This window comes from Drosophila serrata, unplaced genomic scaffold (genome assembly GCF_035046125.1).
Source record: "Drosophila serrata isolate PLE 108 unplaced genomic scaffold, ASM3504612v1 contig_272, whole genome shotgun sequence".
Classification (NCBI taxonomy): domain Eukaryota; kingdom Metazoa; phylum Arthropoda; class Insecta; order Diptera; family Drosophilidae; genus Drosophila; species Drosophila serrata.
Genome location: NW_028257170.1, coordinates 2874774 through 2895125, shown reverse-complemented (window position 1 = coordinate 2895125; position 20352 = coordinate 2874774). Strand labels below are relative to the sequence as shown.

Below are 20352 nucleotides of genomic sequence, written 5' to 3'. Positions count from 1 at the left end.
TAAATGTAAATTATTTCACACAAACTAGTTCTGCCGGAAATATGCGAGTGACAGCGAGTGGCATAGCGGCGGCTTATTTGTTCATCTGCTCATCTGCTCCAACTTTTTTCCAAGACTCTTTGGTAAACTGCAGCTCCGATCGATACGATGCGATCCGGAAGTGCCCAAAGCTATAGCCAAGTGTCATAATTACACACAAAAGCGAACCGAAAGCAAAGTCAAGCGATCGAATATAAATATCAACGGAGATCTGAAGGGGCTCGATGGTGATGATGATGATGATGCTGATGATGGTTTGATGATTTTTTGACGTTGAGTGACCTGGCTTCTGGTGATGATCTCTTGACGAATTAATGAACTCAATAAATGCGTATTTAGATGATGGTAACTGTAATGAAGTGCTCCCGACTTCCGGCTATGGCTTGACCTTGTCAGTTTTTGGCCAACAAAATCGAAAGTTCAGTGCTCCAAAGGAACGATACATCTTGAACTTTCAAATCGAACCGCACACACGGCACACAGAACACTCATCATCATGACATTAGGAAGCCGAAAGCATAAAAACCTTAGCAATAAGACGAGTTCCTCTATAAAAACCAGAAAATAAACAAGCTACGGCTTCAGAATCGATTCACGAATCGCGACATGCGGATGCAGAATCCACAAATAAGCCAGAAAACAAATTGTTTCGGCCAAAAAGTGATCAAATTATAGAAAACTAGTTTTCGATTTTCGAAAAAAACCAATCAAGACCAATAAGCAATACAGAGAAAAAAAGGAAAAGTAAAAATTAAAGGGCATTAAGCCGGTGTATAAATTATGCAAAGATAATCAAGAAGTTCTAAGCCATAAAAATCGATTTAATAAATATAAAACTGACGCGTGCCACGATCAATTGGCTAAAAGGCTTCCCGCAACTCGTCTCGTGACGCGGTCTCATATTGTATATCTTCGGAACCCAAAAAAACTGGTCACAAGCCCGACCTTGACACTCACTTTTCTAAACAATCAACTCCGCGAGATCCGAGACCATTTTTTTCGGTCTGTGTGCTTTTTGGCCAGCCTCTCGTCTTCTTTCTTGGCCGCTTTTCGAACCGCCCGTCAGTCTTCCGCCGGACCGGAGATGGAACGCACGGATCGCGTCCGCTGATCGTCTACTTACTGTTTGCCATTAACAAATATTAACTATTCAATTATAGCCACTTGCATAATCAGGTGGCTCAAGTGCAGCGCGCAAACAATAAGACACAAAACTAGCGTCCAACAAAAGTGCAATTCAGAGATACATATAAACTAAAAATCGTGTGCTTGTCCATGCAACTGCAACTGCATAAATTAATACATAATTGGGCAGATCGTGGAAGTGAATAAAAGTGTACACAGCATTGCGAATATATAGTACATGATAATGAAAATGTGGCAGGGAATCGTGTGCAGCTTGGCGCTCTGCCTCCTCGGACTGGCGGGCTCCGGCCTCGGTAACAACCTGGCCGGCTACGAAGGGTAATCATCATCAGCGGCTACTCGCATTAATTATAATTTACAACGTTACCGAAAAACCACTAGTAGCAGCAGCAAAAAAGATAATGTCTGTGTCGTACACATCAATCAGGTGTATCGCATTAATTGAATTTTTTGTGTGTCTCTAGTTATAAAACAAGTTTCATGATGATCAGGGCCACGATGTCAGCTTAAGTTAACTACTCAACTCATACTCCTTGTGATCCTTGTCCTTGCTGTCCATATAAATCTTCTTTGAGTAAGCCAAAGGGTCCAATAAATAAGGCTACATGCATTATGTTCGTATCCACCAAGTTAAAGTCATCCTGATTGGAGCGATAGCTTTGATAATCTATGAATCTTTTGAATTTATTAAGATTTTCTGTGGTGGTTTTCATTAGGATACTGCCTATTTGGCTTCATGCATTTTAGACAATTTTAATGATTTTACCCCTTACAAAAGTTTAAGCAAATGGTTAATTCTTTATTGATTAAATTTGTTTTTGAAATAAAAATATTTATGACTTTTGGCAATAATGAAACCCTAAGATATGAATAAACCGATAATTTTATATGATTATTTTATGGATGAATGAATGTGTTTCAAATGTCATAACTTAGCCTAAAATTGATTAATTGATTTTGAGAATATTCGTACCTTTTAATTAAAATTCTACTAATAAAAAAAGAAACTTAAATCAAAAACAAAAGTTTGCTAAAGAGTTTCCGTGATTAAGAGTGAAACTGATTGTATTAACAACCTGCTTCACAATGATGAAACCAGTTAAAGGTTGAGAAAATCAAACAACTAATAAAAAAAGCAATAGTATTGTTTATAAAAAATATATATTTTTACTTTCCTGAGAAAATTCCTGCCTAACAATATTAAATAATGTGCCTCAAACTGTAACATTTAACGCATTATGAATATTCTTAACTGATTTTATACCTAAAGGCAATCCTTTTACTTGCTCTTTTATCTTATGAAGTTTAATTTTCAATGTATTGTGATATTTATACCCTTGCAGGGTATTATAATTTCAGTCAGAAGTTTGCAACGCAGTGAAGGAGGCACCTCCGACTATATAAAGTATATATATTCTTGATCAGGATCAACAGCCGAGTCGATCTAGCCATGTCCGTCTGTCCGTCTGTCCGTCTGTCCGTCTGTCCTTCTGTCCGTCTGTCCGTCTGTCCGTCTGTCCGTCTGTCCGTCTGTCCGTTTCTACGCAAACTAGTCTCTCAGTTTTGAAGCTATCTGAATGAAACTTTGTAGTTAGCCTTCTATATACTCTCACTCGTATATATGTCGGAACGGGCCGGATCGGACGACTATATCATATAGCTGCCATAGGAATGATCGGAAAATTTTTACAAAAAAATTTTAAACTTTTTCAGTTTTCAATAGAATTGGATCAAATTTGAGATATAGCCATTCTACTATACTCTACAATTTTGCATAAAATTTTATGAAAATCGGACTACTATATCATATAGCTCCCATAGGAACGATCGAGAAATTAATACAATTAAATTTATAACTTTTTCAGTTTTCAGCTGATTTTCATCAAATTTGAGGTATAGCCATTTTATATAAGTCTTAAATTTTGTGGCAAATTTCATAAAAATCGGACGACTATATCATATAGGTGCCATACAAACGATCGATTGATGTAAAGAAAAAATTCAAATCTGTGAATGTAAAACTGCAAATATAATATGTATAGGTGAATGAATTGAAAGCAGGTATTACTTCATTGTTTTTTAACACAAATATATATAATTTATATTGTATGGATTCCTATTCATAGAAGTTCTATCTGCAAGGGTATATAAACTTCGGCGTGCCGAAGTTAGCTTCCTTTCTTGTTTAATAATCATTTATTTGACACTACAAAAAGTGGAGTTTACTACAATATTTCCTATTGAAACTAAACTAAAAAGTATATTCACATTTCAACGCCACCAATATTGCCCTTAACCGTGCCCATGGCCATTGGCCGTGATTAGAAGTCGTCATAATACATAATAAGCATCGCTAAACGTTTTGTCGCTTTGGTCAATGGCCAACAGTTGAACGCCACAAACAACACAACACAACACAGCAAAACACTAGACAACCCAACACTTCCGATGATAATTTTCGCAATTTGTGATTTGAAATCGCAATCGCAAAATGTGCGAAATGTTTGCCAAACAAGCCGCTGCCCTCGAGCAACAACATCTCCAATCGTTGTCTGTCACTGTGGCCCATGTGGCGTATGAGTGATGGATGAGGGCTTTGCGGTGGCAAAGGGTAGAATTTCAGAGCCAAAGGCTGGAATACCCTCCGTCCGTCCGTCTAGCAATTGCCAGCTTCCTTCCGATCATTGCTACTGGTGCAGAGGCGATGGTTTCATCATCACCCAAGCTTTTCAAGTTCAAAATTATAAGAAATGTATATAATTTGAAGCATGCAAAGCAAGCCCAGAGAGTTATGCATTTCCACAAGGCCGGTGGCATTTGATGGACAATGGCCCCCTGATTTGCCTAAAAATGTGTTGGGAAAATTATAAACCATATCTTTATATGTAAAGATGAAAAATGTGCCCCGCCGTGCCGGTTATTCCAATTCGGCTGATGGCGGGAGGGCGCTTAATTAAATTATCATTGGATGCCGTTGGCTGCCACACGTGATTAGCGTTTAGTTGGCGCCTTTGTCTTCAGACACAAAAGCGAATGCACTGGGGGAAATTATTTGGATTTTAATTCATAATTTGAAAAATATAAATCTTGGTTTATTATTTAGTAATTAGGCCTCAGCAGCCAATGCTCATTATCCTAAGAGCGCCTTTAGTTTACAACCAACCGCTAGCTTTATATAAATAAATAAATATTTAGTTATTGTTTGATTGTTGAATAAATTCAGCTAGATATGAATGAATATTTTTATGTTGTGATAATATTATTTTTGATATTATTGATATGACTATATATGCTTCTTAAGTGCTCTATATATCATAATGGATTTTGGCACATGATGTGTACTCTGAGTAAACATATTTATTTTTACATTTATGTTGGTTCTTATCATCTTATCATCCGTGTATCTTTATATTTCCAGTATTGTAAAATTAATACTAATTTTAAAAAGAGGTATATCTGTCATTATTGCATTCTAGGAACTAATAATGAAGTCTAGCAAAAAAGTAATATTGGTACGAGAGACCACTGTGATATGTCAGGTTATTGGGTAATACTTGTCAATATTATTGACATAGATTTTCTAGCTGTGTACCCCCTCTGCACCACCCACAAACCCTAGATAAATGCATGGACTTAAGGCAGATCTTCGCTGGCATCGCTTGTTGCTTCATTATTTCTTGTATTTCGTGTGTGTGCTGTGTGCCGTTGTGGAATTTTACGAGATGATAAATTGGCCACCGATCCGAGCGTGGTGGCAAAGAGCCAACAAACGGCAAAGAGCCAGCCAGCCAGCAAACCGCTTTGCATAAATTTATGAATCAACAACTCATTTTGACGCCGGGCGAGGGCGAGCCATAAATTAATTTGTTGTCCAATTAGTTTGAGACATGTGGAGCAATCATCGGGATTTCCCGGCTCTATATAGACTAAATTATTATTACCTATCGGGGAATTTATCCATCAGCTAATTGCGAACGGCTAATAAGCATATCACACCCTCGGTTCCACTGACTAAAATTAACTTGTTAGAAGGACCACCAAAAAGTGTTAAAATGTTTGTGTGTTTTAAATAAATTAAATGCTTGTCAAATGGACGCTAAAATATATTTAGTTGGAACATGGTGTATTATCTCTACAATGAATTAATTAACACTTATTTTTTAAAAAACAATAGATTGCCCAACCTTGACATACTCACTTCCAAAATATGGCCCAAAGATTGTTTGTTTTATTAATTAAGTTTTTTTAGACTCTTTGATCCGCACCTCCATTAATATTAATTTTCCAGATTAAAGAGTTTAGATTAAAAACACCATGATCTGAAAATAAATCTTAGATGAGATAAATTATATCAACATGAAATGTTAAGTATAATTTTAGTCAAGGGGGTCGGACACTAGATATTTTTGTATTATGAGTATTTTATTTAAATTACTTTACTTTAAATAAAATAAAATAAATGCTTATTTCAGCTACACAAAATACACGGTTCAGCATGGCGATGAGAATGCCTTCCGTTACATGGTGGATCTGCAGACCAACGATGCTGAGTTGGATTTCTGGCTACTGACCCGCAACTCCTCCGTGCTGACGGTGAGCCCCCGGCGGAAGGCACAGCTTGAGACCCGCCTCTCCAGCCTGGGCGTCAGCTATCAGATGCAGCCACTCATGGAACTGATGGCCGCCCTGCAGGCGAATAGCTCCTTCGCCGAGGAGGAGGAGTATGAGGAATGCCAGCAGGAGGATTGCGTGGAGGCGGAGCAACCACGTCGCCGGTCGCGTCGCCAGGCCCGCGGCTTCTTCTCTCACTATCCCCGCTACCATGAGGTGCTCAGTTTCATGAGCGGACTGGCGGCCAGGTATCCTCAGTACTGTCGCTACGAGTCCCTGGGCCACTCCAACGAGGGTCGTCATATTGCAGCACTCTCCATTTCACTGAACAGCCGGGTGGTAAGATATATTACATTTTTATTTTCATAGCTATATTTTATTCAAACCTATATTAATTCCTGATCTATAACATATCTAGCGCCATCGACGAGTGGCTTACATCCAGGCAGCGGCCCATGGACGGGAATGGATCACCACACAGACGGTCCTGTATCTAGCTTATGAGCTCCTGAGTAACCTGCGCGCCTTCCAGCGGGTTTTGCAGGATGTGGAGGTATTCCTAGTGCCCCTCGTTAATCCTGATGGCTATGAATATACACATACGTCGGTAAGTTTTGGAAGAGTTTTAAATTAATACAACTAACTAATTATAACTACATTTAATACATTAAATAAAAATGTATTTTAAATTTCATAAATATTCTTATTTTCGTTATTTATATAATATTCAACAAAGTATATAGTGCACACCAAATTTGTATATATGTACATATTTATAAGCATCTATACATCAAAGAATATCTTAAGAACATTTTAACAAAGTCATTTATTTTAGTCAAAATATACTTAAATACAGGGCATCCTAGATAATATTAACTAATAAATGCCAAAAATGTTTCTGAAATATATTAACTTATTTCTTTTTATATTTTTTAACTACGAATAAAATATTAATCAATAATTTATATATTTCTATATAACATATGTATATTTTAATAATACTTATCTTAGGACAATCAAATAAAAGTAAGGTTTGAAAATGATACCTTCTTATAAGGTAGACTGTGACAAAAAAACTTGTATTGTATATTTAAATACAAGTCTATAGCATATTTAAATTATATATTAAAAATGAATAGAAAATAGGTATAATCTTAAATATATAGTTATTAAATAGTTTCTCAATCTTGTTCTCAATTTTTGTGTACTTCTAGGATCGTTTCTGGCGCAAGAACCGTCATCGTTACGCCGGTCATGCCTGCTCTGGTGTGGATATCAACCGGAACTTTGGCAACCATTGGAACTATCAGGGTGCCAGTCAGAATGTAAGCCCTTAACATTGACCTTCGCCATTGAGTCGCGTCGTAATCATGGTTTTCTTTTTCATTACAAAAAATAAAAAAAAAAACAACGACAGCTCTGCTCTGAGGTTTACTCGGGAACGTCGCCGAACTCGGAACCGGAAACATCCGCCGTGGTGAGGTATCTGGAATTCAATCGGCATCGTGTGAAACTCAGCCTGGATGTTCACTCATTTGGCAAATTCATTTTTTATCCCTACGGCTATGCGAAGTGAGTATGACCATGGGATTGGGTATGGGTATTGGGAGTATGTGGGACTTCCCTCCCCCAGATTTCCATATACCATGTCCGAAAACCCCATCCGCGGCCTAGCCAGCGGGGAAGCCCGGAAAAGAAATTCAATTTACTTTTCAATTATTTGCTAAAAGCAATTAAGGCCGAATATTTCTGGAACTGCATCCATTTAATTCGCTGCTCACTCTCGTTTTTATACAGTGAGAAAAAGGTATGGGAAATGAACTTTGAAATATTACGCACAGAAGTGTATTGTATTTTTTAACAGAAGAATAAATATTAAAAAAAGTTTCTGAATATTTAAGTTTAGTTAATTAATATTGTATGTACTTTTCTTCCTCTGCAGAAACACTGTACCTCCCACGGTGGGAACACTCCGCTCGGTGGCTCTGAGGGCCGCCAACCAGATCGGCAAATACCGTGGCACCAGGTACACCATTGGCACCTCAGCTTCGATCCTGTATGAGGCATCCGGCAGCTTGGATGACTATGCCTACGGTAACCTGGGTATTCCCCTGTCCTACACACTAGAGCTGCCCGGAGATGAGTTCCATGTGCCCGCCCACGACATCGTCCATGTCTGCAAGGAGACATTCGCCGGCTTCATTGAGTTTATTCGGCATGTTAGCCTCTATTAAGATATTTAAACGATTGAATTTATTGTTTGTTAAACTTAAACTAATTAGTGACCTCGTTGTTAAGCATTAAAGAGATGAATATTGAGAAAGTCTTTGATATTTGAATTTCATTTTCATGCTAAAGCATTGTGAAGTGAAGTGAAGTTTGTGAAGTACTTTTGTTTACTTGGAACTAGTTTATTAGGCAGTCATTACTGAAACCCTGGCAAACAAAAGTGAGAACTACTTAGTTAGTCTGTGTCATAAACGGAAGCATATGTATATATAAAGTCGCTTTTGGTATCGTAAACAGGCGGCAGCGTCTCCAATAAAATGATAAACTTTGGTAATGCTATTAGATCGAGCCAGTTCATATCGTTCAGTCTATATCGAACATTCGGGGAAATATGTCTTCAAAAGTTGCGAGCTGCTTATTACTTCTTTTGGTGCAACCAATACTCCTCTTTGCTTGGCAGGACTACAAGGACTTCAAGGTGTTTGAGCTGCAGTCGCCTCGAGATGAACAGGAGAGTCTTGTAAGGAAGTTGTCCAAGGAGAAGCCGCTTTGGGATTTTCTGCGTTCAACTGGAAATGGAACTGTGAAGGTTATAGTTCCTCCCGGAGAAGCCGATGATTTGGTTAGCATTCTTGAAGAATACCTCGTGGAACACCGACTGCTGATCCAGGACTTAGCACCCTTAGTGCAGGCCCAGAGAGCAGACAATCTAAAGAGAAAGCAGAGGATTCAGTTGCCCCATCTTGATGTTCTGCAAGCCTTTTACACTCACTCGGAAATCAATGATTATCTGGACACTCTGCCTGCACGGTTCCCAAAGAGAGCTCAGGTGAAGCAGTTCGGTTGGAGTTATGAGAGACGACCCCTGAAGGTTCTGACCATCACAAATGGCGATGGAAGGCAAAACAAGCCCGTGATCCTGGTCGACGGCACTGTTCATGCCCGAGAATGGATTTCACCCTCAATGGCCCTCTACATTATCCAGCAGCTGTTGGACAACTATGTGGAAAACCAGGAGCTCTTAGCGGACTTTGACTGGGTCATCGTGCCCGTGGTCAATGCGGATGGCTATGAGTATACGCATACGGATTCACGATACTGGCGAAAGACCCGTCGTCCCACAACCAATCCGGATTGCGTGGGTACTGATCTGAACAGAAACTTTGGCTATGAGTGGGGACACGACGAGGGATCCTCACCAGATCCTTGCGAGGACATTTACCGGGGCGAGGAGCCCTTCGATCAGCCAGAGTCACAGGTTCTGAGAGATGTCTTGCTTCATTATAGTGACAGGCTTACATGGTATCTATCACTTCACTCCTACGGAAACTACTTTCTACTGCCTTGGGGATATACCAAGTAAGTTTATAGATAAGACTTTTTATTTGCTATATTGCTTCTAAGAAGTTATTTATTTTAGATAGAATTGAAAAGATTATATTCATAATATTACTTTAGTTAGTAAGTTTGTCAGTTGTTACTATGAAATATTTTTGCAACTTTTTCTTCCATAACACGAGCACCACCTATCCAAGTTATAATTGCAAGATAGCTAGAGGCTTGCAAGAATGTCAAAAACTTATATTTTTTATATAACAAACTAAAATTCCAAAGCACAATTTTTAATTTACTGCGTTTAGATAAAGTCAAGAAAGTTGCGCCTAATAAATAAAATAGTTATCAATTACAGAAGCATTCACAGTATATGTATATGTTATATAAATAATAGAGAAAAACAACTTGCAATTAAGTTTATCTATATATTTCCTAGCATTTGAAAATATTTTGTTAACTCCTCATTATAATTATCTGCCAAAGTTTAAAAATGTCTAATTTTTTCTTAAAATTCGATCTATTTCAGTGACTTACCGGATCACTACCAGGACATGATGACCGTGGCGGAGGCCGGCGCCATGGCCATTATTCACTCCACCAATGGGATCTACACTTGGGGCAGCACCTACTACGTCCTTTATCCTACATCCGGTGACACGGCGGACTTTGCTCTCGGAGTGGCCAATGCCACGGTGGCAATGACCATGGAGCTGCCGGCATCGGGATTCCTAGGCTTCGATCCCTGGGTCTCGCACATCGAGGGCCTGGTCACGGAGAGTTGGGTGGGTGTGCGGGCCATGGCCATGGAGGTGATAAGACGCTACCCGGCGTAATCTCCCAATAATAGGGCTGTAAATAAAGAGACATTAACTGGGAAATTGCGCCAGCTCTGATTTGGCGGGTCACCGGTGCGGGAGTTTTTGGAGTGCTTTATTATTTATTGATCTATTTGGTGATTAGATACGCTAACGGGTGACTTTGGTGGCTATTTAAGTGGCTAGCCCCAGCCACGCGGTTGCTTAGTCTGATCGAAGATGAAGTTTTCCCTGGGCTTGCTAGTGCTCCTCTTAGGCGCCGCTTTGGTGGCAGCCGACCGTGACTATGAGGGGTAAGTTATTGAGTGGAAGAGCTTTACAAGTTTACAGGAAATATTATAAGAATATTAACTACTGGAAATATTGCAAGAGAAACTGATTTAGTATGAAATTCTGATTTATTTTAGCTATCGCATTTATGAGGTAACCCCTTCGACCATGGATCAGGCAAAGTTCCTACACCAACTCAGCTTGGAAGGCTTCGATTTCCTTAGCGAGAGTCGTGTTTTGGGACATCCTTCCCGAGTGGTTGTCAGCCCCAAACAGCTGGAGCAGTTCCAGGAACTCGTTGAGAGCCATCAGATAGCCAGTAGGGTCATTAACTTCAACCTGGGCGCTTCTATTGCCGAGGAGTTTACCCAAAGGAAGCTCCAGCGACTCCTGAGTCCCATTACGGGCAAGGGTCGCTTGAGCACCGAGCGCTATTACAACCACGAGGAGATCATAAACTACATCGATGACTTGGCCCAACGGTTTCCCCATCGTGTCTATGTGAAAACAGTGGGATGGTCCTACGAAAAACGAGTCCTGAAGACCATTACCATTACGAATGGCGACGGTAAGGCCGGCAAGAAGGTGATCTTCATGGATGGTGGCTTCCATGCCAGAGAATGGATCTCCCCGGCGGCGGTTCTGTATGTTATTGATCAGCTGGTGGAACAGTTTGAGCAGAATGCTCACCTGCTGCAGGACTACGATTGGGTCATTATGCCCCTGGTCAATGCCGATGGCTATGAGCATTCCCAGACCGGAACCCTTGCCCGGATGTGGCGTAAGACCCGTCAGCCTTACAACTATGCCGGACAGACCTGTTACGGAGCAGATCCCAACCGTAACTTTGCGTTCCACTGGAACGAGGAAGGCGCCTCATCGAATCCCTGCTCGGATACCTATGCCGGTCCCTATGCCTTCTCCGAACCCGAGACGATCGTAGTGCGGGATTTGATGCATTCTCTGGCGGATCGTGGCATTATGTACCTCACCATTCACTCTTATGGCAACTATCTGCTGTATCCTTGGGGTTGGACTTCGTAAGTTAAATACTATAAATTATAATTATAAGTTATGTAAAAAAAAATATTATTCTTTCAGCGATCTGCCCGATAACTGGGAAGATCTGGATGCGGTTGCCCGCACTGGAGCCGAGGCCATTGAGACCGCCACTGGCACCGTCTACACATATGGATCTTCTACCAATGTCCTCTACATTGCTGCTGGTGCCAGTGATGATTATGGTTACTATGCTGGATTCAATGTGTCCATCACCATGGAACTGACTGGAGCTGGAAGCATTGGATTCAATCCACCAGTCACTCGCATCGATGAGTTCGTCAAGGAGACCTGGATCGGTATCCGTGCCATGGCCGAGAAGCTACTTGAGATGTACTAAGAGCTTTTATTTTGTACATTAATAAATTTACACATTTCTTGGTCTCTGGCTCAGTAAAATGTTAGTTGTTAATCATGAAAATCTAGTAATCTTTAGCTCTCCCTTCAAATAAAAATTGACCTATGTACTGCTGCTTAGCTATAGAATCAGTCTAAATCGTAAACCCGGTCGGAGTACAACAATTTTTACAGAAAAAATTTTTAGAAAAATTCGATTTGATTGTATTTTTAGGTAAAATTTTGTACGCTTACAGTCTAGTTTCAAATTATGAATACGTTGAATCCATTTGGTCGGGAGGGTTTCTCTGGAGACGAAAATGACAATGGCTTTTACAACTTCCTCGAGAATTACACAGTGCGAGTAACGGAGGCAGCCGCACGCTACTGGGGCAGTATGCCCGAACGTAAGCGAGATTTGTTTTCTCCTGTAAGTTAATAATTTGTTTAATTATTAGTTTAAGGGATTAAATAATTAAATTATGATCCTTCCGAAAGGTATACGGCGGGCAAAGCAGCCCCTGTGATCGAATGAAGTGTTCGAAAACGAAAAAGAAGAAGTCTTCCGCCAAGCGAAAGAGGAAGTGCTCAAAGCCTAAGAAGGCCTGTGCTGTGAAGAGGAAAAGTGCAAAGCCAAAGTGCCCCAAGCCAATGCCGGTTTGTCCCAAGCCAAACCCGAGTTGCCCCAAACCTAAGCCACCACCGTGTTGCCCCTTACCGAAGCCACCACCGTGTTGCCCAGTACCTGATCCACTGGCTTGCTGCCCTAAACCGAGGTGCCCCAAACCACGGTGTCCACCGAAGTGCCCCATGCCGTGTTGTCCCTAGGCATGCCGATGATAAACTAGGTTGAGCCATAGATGCCTGAAGTCCCGGAGAGAGCCCCCTTAAAGGAATTGTAACATTTAGGAAATAAAAAGTCGCACCACTACGTATACTTAACATTTGCCGAATTTTGAGTTTTTGAGTCCCTCTCTCTCTCTCTGAACATCTCTCTAGTGATCGCTCTATCGCTCTGTGCCTATCCCTGGGGTATCTCTCTCTCACTCTCTCTCGCTCTTGCTTTCTCTGTTCTCTTGACTCGGACACTATAAATACAGTGCGCTGCCGTGGCACGGGCCTCATTCTGTCCGCGGCCTCCCCAGTGTCAACATCTATGGTGTTAGTGATAGTGATTGGCCTTCGAACCCATAAATATAAGCTGACTAATTATATATATCTGGATAAGCATGAAAAGCCTAATTGAAGTCCCTAAGAATATACACTGGAAGGAATGAGGCAATGACTATGGATATGAGTGTCTCCTCTTCTGCGGTAAGTCATAACCTTGACAATTATATTAATTATATCATGTAAATATTTGCTATGGGATAGATCAGGCCTAGATCTAGAATCTACTGAGCTAACTCATTATTTATTATTCAAAATAAATAAATAATAAAACATTTGAAAAAATATTCCAGAAAATATTTTACAAATATTTTTAAAGACAACACAGAAAAGTTTTCCTTATTGCAATTAATGTATCTTTGGCCTAGTTATGAGAGACTTCACAATCGAATCCATTCGGCTTCTCGAAGTTAGCTCCCTTTCTTGTTGTTTATTAAAAACTAATTTTTTTATATTGTAACAGAATTGAATTGATTTCCACTTTTTTATTAAAAAATATGAGAGAGCGTAATTGGGAACGTGTCTGATAAGGGTTCGTCAATTTGATTGTCGGCAATCATAGCCTATGATCGATTTCTCTTGATTTAACAACCATCCGCGTAGTTCGATTTGATGATAACGAATCAGTAAAGTTTGCTCGCTGGGGTGGAATTTTTATTTTCCGAAGAGCTGGCAACGTGGAAAGATGACAGTTTGGTGGATTTTGCTGGCTCTAAGTTGCCTGAGCCTGTCCGCAGGACTACAAAAGGTTAACAAATATGAGGGGTAGGAAATGAGTTATATATATATATTAAATTTATTATAAATAACTTCTTAATCCAGGTACAAGATCTACGAAGTGACCTCCAAAGCTCGCTCATCGGCTCTGCAATTTGCCATTTCCGATTTGGCCAAAAATGACTCATATTACGAGGTGTTTTCTGCATCTGGCAGTCATCCGGCTAGGGTGATGGTTCATCCCCAGGAGCAGGTGAATTTCGTAAAGCTTATGGATGAGCATAATGTGAACTACGAGATTGTGAACAGAAATTTGGGACTAACATTGAGCCGGCAGTTTGACACGGATCGCATGTTGCGGAATTGGTTTCCCTACAATGGAAGACTGGGCACGGAGCGGTACTATTCCCACGGCGAGATCAATCAGTTTATTGAGGATTTGGCCAAGGAGTATCCGCGTCGGGTTTTCGTGAAAACTGTGGGCAAGAGCTATGAGAAACGCCTGATGAAGACAGTCACCATAACCAATGGCGACGGCAGACGGAACAAGAATGTGATTCTCGTGGACGGTGGCTTTCACGCCCGCGAATGGATCTCTCCGGCAGCTGTGGTCTACTTGATCAGTCAACTTGTGGAGAATCTTGAGGAGAATGCCGACTTGCTGAAGGACTACGATTGGGTTATCCTACCCGTGGTGAATCCCGATGGTTATGAGTACACCCAGGTGTCGGCGGACACACGCATGTGGCGGAAGACCCGAAAGCCAAGCAGCGACAGTTGCATTGGCACCGATCCCAACAGGAACTTTGATTTCCATTGGAACGAGGAGGGTGCCTCCGAGAATCCCTGCGATAATACCTATGCTGGTTCGAAGGCCTTCTCTGAGCCGGAGGCTGTCGTGGTTGGGGATCTCATTCATAGCTATGCGGATCGCGGAAAGATGTATCTGACCCTGCACTCTTATGGACCGTACATTCTATATCCTTGGGGCTGGAGCGAGTAAGTGCTCACCACTTCCATTACAAAGTGTAAACTTTAATGATTTCTACATTCCAGAGATCTGCCGGAGACCGTTGACGACTTGCATGAGGTGGCCAAGGCTGGCTATGATGCTATACTCGAGGCCACTGGCACTGAGTATGTGATAGGATCCTCCACTCTGGTCCTTTATGTGGCCGCCGGAGCCAGTGATGACTATGCTTTTAATGCTGGCTTCCCCATTTCCTTTACCATGGAACTGCCACCTGGCGGCACCGGCTTCGATCCCCCAGCCTCGGATATTGATCACTTGGTCAAGGAGACCTGGGTGGGCATTGCTGCCATGGCCAGGAAAGTGGTGGCCAAGTATCCACTTGCTTGAATTGCTAATCAGATTCTATCAATAAATCGTTATTTGTGAATTATCTTGCCGCTATAAAGACAATCTATTATTTGGTTTGTCCAGTTTGATAAAAGTTAATTGTTCATTATTGGTTGTCTTATCTTTCAGATTAAATTTCTGTTAACTATCGTCATTACTGATAGCTCATTTTATTGGGTAGTTATTCGGAAATAAGGTGAAATTAATATTATGGATTATTCTCTTATTTTGTAAAAAGGTTTCCCTAATATAACCTTAGCTCAAACCACATAAATTGAGACTCTATGTCCGAGAACAAGTTAAGCAAAGCTTATATTAAATTCAGCATATAATGTTTCGTTTTGAATTGAAATTGAATTCAAACAACTCCAAGTCTAAGACTGCCTACCAAGGCAGTCAATTTGCCCAGTTTTCGACTTCAGGCGATAATCTAGACCACCACTTCAATTCCTATCCACTCTATGAACTCAATTAACAAACCGCGATAAGTCCAAAGTTAAGTGGAGGAGTTCCGAGAGCTCCTAACCAATTAGTCCAGTGTGTCAATGCCACGGCTCGAGTGATATGGCCCCACCCCAAAATGGGGCTCCTATCTTCCCGTTCCCGCGCGTGCCTAGAATTCCCAATTAGCAAGAAGACCCATAGATTACAAAATATCATCATCGATGGCGTTTATTGCACTCGTCTAGTACTTCTGCACGACCTTCTTGGCCATGGCCTGGATGCCCAGCCAGGTCTCCGAAACGAAACCCTGGATCTGATTGGTGGTGGGGTTGAAACCAGTGCCACCAGCCGGCAGTTCCATGGTGATGGATATGGGGAATTTGGCCACACCAAAGGCGTAGTCATCGCTGCCACCGGCAGCCGCATACAGGACGTTGGTGGAGCTGCCCACGGTGTACTTGGTACCGGTGGCACTCTTAATAGCAGCGGCACCAGCCTGGGCCACCTCATCGATGTCACGCCAGGTGCTGGGCAAAGCACTATGGAAGATATTGATATCGGTTAATTAGAGTATACTAATTTAACAAATTGTACAGGAAAAAAATAGCAGGAACTTGTAATAGATGATGTGATATTTAACTGAGATTAAATGGGTTAATCACGGTAGCGAAAAGAAAAGAAAACGAAACTAAAATATAACTTTGAAACAACTTAAAGTAGTTGCAAAAAGCGTTACAGGTGGATTAAACTCTATTAACAATTACGTAATGCAATAAAACGAGAATGGTTTTACTTAATTAATTAATTAAAAATCTGTTCCAACTACTTACGAGGTCCATCCCCAAGGGTACAGCAGGTAGTTGCCATACGAGTGCAACGTCAGGTAGAACTTGCCGCGTCCACTCAATCCCAAAAGCAGATCACGGACTATCTGCGTCTCCGGCTCAGAGAAGGCGGTCTCACCCTTGTAGGTATCGGAGCAGGAGTAGCTGGAGGCACCCACCTCACCCCAGTGGAAGTCAAAATTACGATTGGCATCGGTGCCATAGCAGGAGGCGCTGATCGGCTTGCGGGTCTTGCGCCACAGGCGAGTGTTCGTGTGGGTGTACTCATAGCCATCGGGATTCACCACGGGCAGGATAACCCAGTCGTAGTCCCTCAGCAGATCCGAGTTCGCAGCGAAATTCTCAACCAGCTGATGGATAACATAGAGAGCTCCGGCATGGGCTATCCACTCGCGGGCATGGATACCGGCATCCAGGAAGATCACGTTCTTGTCGGTCCTGCCATCACCGTTGCTGATCGTGATGGTCTTGATGTCCCGCTTCTCGTACGACTTGCCAGCGACCTCGACCTTAACGCGGCTGGGATAGGCGAGAGCCAGTTCATCCAAATAGGCATTGATCTCGGCATGGCGATGGAAAGCGGTGAAACTGATGCTCCGTCCGGCGGAACGCATGTTCATCATCCGTTGGTTATCCTCACTTGTCTTGCGCAGGGAATCACCCAGGTTCTCATCCACTACCACAAAGTTCACGTGGTATTTGTCCAAAAGCATCTCGAAAGCAACCTGATCATCAGGCTTAACCATAACGCGGCTGGGGGCGTCCAGTGATCGGGGCAGATCAAAGAAGTCATAGGCCTCGTTTTTGGACAAACGATACAGAAGCTGCTTCTCCAAGGGATTGTTAGTCTTCACATCGTAGATCTTGTATCTGCAGAAGGTAATGTAAATATCATTTAGAAAATTATATAAGAAATGCTACAATTATTTATTTTAGTATGTGGGTTTGTCTAATCCTTTTCCATCTTTTGTAAAACTCACCCGTCGTAGGTCTCTTCGGCCAGGGCCAAGCCGCAAAGGAGCAGCACCAGTGCAAGTTGCTTCAGCATTTTCCCGCTTTTCCCAGTTCTATGTAGCTCCGATCCGATCCGCAGTGTTCCGGCTCAGGGCTTTAATTGGGGCCCACAGTCAACGGTTGCCAGTTTTTATAGCCAAACGTTTGGCCGTACCACTCATCAAAGCCAACTGCTACTGCGTCCTCTTATCGACGTTTCATACAGAAGTCGAACGTCGAGGAATGGTTATCTTTTATCAGTGCTAGATGGTCGATGTTTAGGAAGGTTTTATATTCTGTGATTTTCCTTGATTTGATTTGGTATGATGTTGTGTCTCCGGCAGGTGATGGGGCAATTCTAGGGAAAATCTCTTAAAATTTACAACATATGACAAAGAAGGGGTGACAACCGAGTTCGTCCACTATAGTATACTATAATAAATAGGTTTTTAGCTCGGGAAAGTCATTGTCTAGTGATGTTAATGGTTTGTGGGAGTATTTAATGAATGAATTGAAGCCCCAATTTTAAAATAAAATTGGTATTAGTAAAGACAATGAATTGGTTATAAATTCAAATAAATAGAGTGCATAAATAAGCCTATAAAAAATACTTACAAACTGACTTTGAAGTAAATTAACTTTATTATCTGTTAGTGAATAAAAAAATTCTTTTCAATAAGTTTTTAGTTAAAAGTTAATGATTAGTCATATATATTATATATTAAAAATATTTCGATATTATTATGACTGAGCATGAAGTAGCATAAATACAAATATTTATCTGTAAATTATAAATGTATCTTAGCTTGATTTTAATCATAATTATTAAAGCTGATGAAGAAGTTAAAAACACTTTGAAATTCTCTATTTAAAAATGCGCAATTTCAATTAGTTTTAAATCAAATTTATATTATTCTTTGCTCTGCAGATATCTGCTATTTTTGGCTTTGCCTTTCCAAGCTACTCGTAAATTCGGTCTTCTGACTTTACGCAATATACATTTGATTTATATGGTACTCTCCAACCTTAGACTTTGTCAATTTCTGGAGCACACGCCAGTCACTGTTCCTATCTTTTTGTTAGTTCTCCCCTTTTTTCTTTATTATTTTTTCTGATTTCTGCTGCTGTTTCGGCATTTGAATTGTTTGCAAAACGTGGCTTTATCAGTTCTGTTCTGTGCACTGCACCAAGAAAAAGTTACCAGTTTAAAACAATGAAAATCTATATGCGGCGCACAGAACCAAGCCATCAAACTAACAACCAAAAAAACTGCTTGAAATTGGGAAATAAAAATCAAAAACGAAAAACAGACAAATGAAAAACTCTGCTGCCGCGCGCACACAAAATATATTTGAAAATTTATTGCATTTCATGAGTTTTTCCATATTTGTCTGCATTTGTAGGCAGACTTTTGGTCACAAAACTTTTGGGCTGCTGCCACAACAACACCAACAACCTGTACAGTGGAGCTACAACAACGCGGAAGTTGCTTACTTAAAACTGACAATGAGCGCATGGAAATGACAAAAAACACTGCGGAAACTGTTGGCTCGTAATTTTGAATGGGCCATTGGAAGCGACAGCCAGCCGAGGCCCCTCCTCTCTCTAAGCCGAAATTTGTGGAAAAGTTGGCACACACCCTATAGCTGAGAGGGTATGTTTGACAGGTAATTGAAATTAAAATTAAAATTACTATTATTATTATTATAATTAATATTAATTTAAAGATTTACACAACCTGCATTCTTTAGCTTTTTAAGTTTTACTATTAATAAATAAGAACAATTTTGTTAAATTGTTTGCACCCTCTTTAAATTTGAATTACGTACGACTCATTAGTTAATTAACTTAAAGTTCCTTGGAAAAAACTTTAAAAACTTTAAAAATAACTACATACCAGCCATTACATTTCTTATACATACTTAATACCTACCTGTCTTACAATAAAATACCTAATTAAAATGCTTCACATAACATAAACTAATAATCAAATATGTTTGTTTATTTTTGCCTATTATATTATACTTGTATTTAATTTTATATATATTCAATTATATTTATAATACAAAAAGTTTTAAAGAGATATTACTCCGTTTATCTTAACTTTTAGTTACATTAAACTGCATAATTGCAATTATTTCAAGTGTGAAAATTTGAAATTCTAAATAGCTTGCCATTTATTTCCATTTGTACAATCAGTTAGTGCTGGTTGTTTACTTGGATTTAGTATTTATTTTACTAGATTTAATATTTATATTTCTGCTCATACTCAATCTGTTTACATATTAATTTAAAAAATACCTAACAAAGCGCATCAAGTATTCGACCTGTTGCCCGAACTTCACTTGCCGTACTTTAATTTTTTTTTTTATGGACTGCATGTGACTGCCAAAAGCAAAAACAATTCTCTGTTTGAGTGTAAATGCGTTGTATTTGTTTTCCCTTCCTTTGTTTTTACTTTTTTAGGTTTTCCAAACAACTTTAGCTGAAGTCTTCCAGCTGGCTTTTATTTTTGCCTGGACAAAGCGTCATTGTTTGTCACGCAGACCATTTAAAGGGAAAATTATGGCAAATTATTTACTATTATCGAGGGGATTGATCAAAACTAATCGAAATTGATGGGCAAAACAGACCGCAGATTTTTGGCACAAATTACTTGTAAGTAGTTCTTGGGAATTCATTAGTCTGTCATTTGCATTTAAAACTTTTACGCTGTGGATCTTTAATTTTCATTTTGCATAAATTACGATGACTCAGGCCGGCATGAACTTGCGGCTTTTATTGCTCTATTAGAACAAGAAGAAGGGGTTGGCGGCGGTGGTGTGCCAAGGGAAAAGTGTTGAGTGTCAAAAACTTGGCCGCAAAATCCAAAAGGGGTGGAGAGCGGGAAAATGAAAGGAAGCCAATGGCTTGGGAAGGATTTTAATTAAAATTCATCTTCACATTTAATCAAATCATGGCAACCCCTGGCCTCCTTGCCTTG

At 40.4% G+C, this 20352-nt stretch overlaps 6 protein-coding genes across 8 annotated transcripts; 5 read left to right on the top strand and 1 right to left on the bottom strand.

Annotated features, from left to right (window-relative positions):
- Nucleotides 1-552: 552 nt before the first annotated feature.
- On the top strand, nucleotides 553-8119 carry LOC110176733 (carboxypeptidase B). The gene is made up of 6 exons (XM_020943176.2): nucleotides 553-1503; nucleotides 5658-6135; nucleotides 6215-6403; nucleotides 7011-7121; nucleotides 7214-7368; nucleotides 7739-8119. The coding sequence occupies exons 1-6, from the start codon at nucleotides 1403-1405 to the stop codon at nucleotides 8028-8030; spliced, it is 1326 nt and encodes a 441-aa protein (XP_020798835.2). The 5' UTR covers nucleotides 553-1402; the 3' UTR covers nucleotides 8031-8119.
- A 260-nt stretch (nucleotides 8120-8379) lies between these two features.
- Nucleotides 8380-10229, top strand: LOC110176728 (carboxypeptidase B1). Its single transcript, XM_086834197.1, has 2 exons — nucleotides 8380-9384; nucleotides 9887-10229. The coding sequence occupies exons 1-2, from the start codon at nucleotides 8417-8419 to the stop codon at nucleotides 10191-10193; spliced, it is 1275 nt and encodes a 424-aa protein (XP_086690323.1). The 5' UTR covers nucleotides 8380-8416; the 3' UTR covers nucleotides 10194-10229.
- Nucleotides 10230-10341: 112 nt separating this feature from the next.
- Nucleotides 10342-11981, top strand: LOC110176727 (carboxypeptidase B1). Its single transcript, XM_020943169.2, has 3 exons — nucleotides 10342-10468; nucleotides 10583-11485; nucleotides 11547-11981. The coding sequence occupies exons 1-3, from the start codon at nucleotides 10395-10397 to the stop codon at nucleotides 11842-11844; spliced, it is 1275 nt and encodes a 424-aa protein (XP_020798828.2). The 5' UTR covers nucleotides 10342-10394; the 3' UTR covers nucleotides 11845-11981.
- A 39-nt stretch (nucleotides 11982-12020) lies between these two features.
- On the top strand, nucleotides 12021-12782 carry LOC147643482 (uncharacterized). The gene is made up of 2 exons (XM_086834196.1): nucleotides 12021-12270; nucleotides 12339-12782. Exons 1-2 carry the CDS (start codon nucleotides 12112-12114, stop codon nucleotides 12666-12668), a joined length of 489 nt encoding a protein of 162 aa, XP_086690322.1. The 5' UTR covers nucleotides 12021-12111; the 3' UTR covers nucleotides 12669-12782.
- Nucleotides 12783-13473: 691 nt separating this feature from the next.
- LOC110176715 (carboxypeptidase B1) lies at nucleotides 13474-15145 on the top strand. The gene is made up of 3 exons (XM_020943155.2): nucleotides 13474-13775; nucleotides 13833-14726; nucleotides 14784-15145. Exons 1-3 carry the CDS (start codon nucleotides 13696-13698, stop codon nucleotides 15085-15087), a joined length of 1278 nt encoding a protein of 425 aa, XP_020798814.2. The 5' UTR covers nucleotides 13474-13695; the 3' UTR covers nucleotides 15088-15145.
- A 588-nt stretch (nucleotides 15146-15733) lies between these two features.
- On the bottom strand, nucleotides 15734-18960 carry LOC110176729 (carboxypeptidase B1). Of its 3 annotated transcripts, XM_086834194.1 has the most exons (5): nucleotides 18864-18911; nucleotides 17985-18016; nucleotides 17357-17727; nucleotides 16362-17246; nucleotides 15734-16070 (listed from the first exon to the last, which is right to left on the bottom strand). In XM_086834194.1, the coding sequence occupies exons 3-5, from the start codon at nucleotides 17422-17424 to the stop codon at nucleotides 15773-15775; spliced, it is 1251 nt and encodes a 416-aa protein (XP_086690320.1). In that variant the 5' UTR covers nucleotides 17425-17727; nucleotides 17985-18016; nucleotides 18864-18911; the 3' UTR covers nucleotides 15734-15772. The 3 variants fall into 3 exon arrangements, with proteins under 3 accessions (XP_086690320.1, XP_020798830.1, XP_086690321.1); XM_020943171.2 differs by lacking the exon at nucleotides 17985-18016 and having other exon boundaries at nucleotides 18864-18960; XM_086834195.1 differs by lacking the exon at nucleotides 17985-18016 and having other exon boundaries at nucleotides 18826-18927.
- Between the last annotated feature and the right edge of the window lie 1392 nt (nucleotides 18961-20352).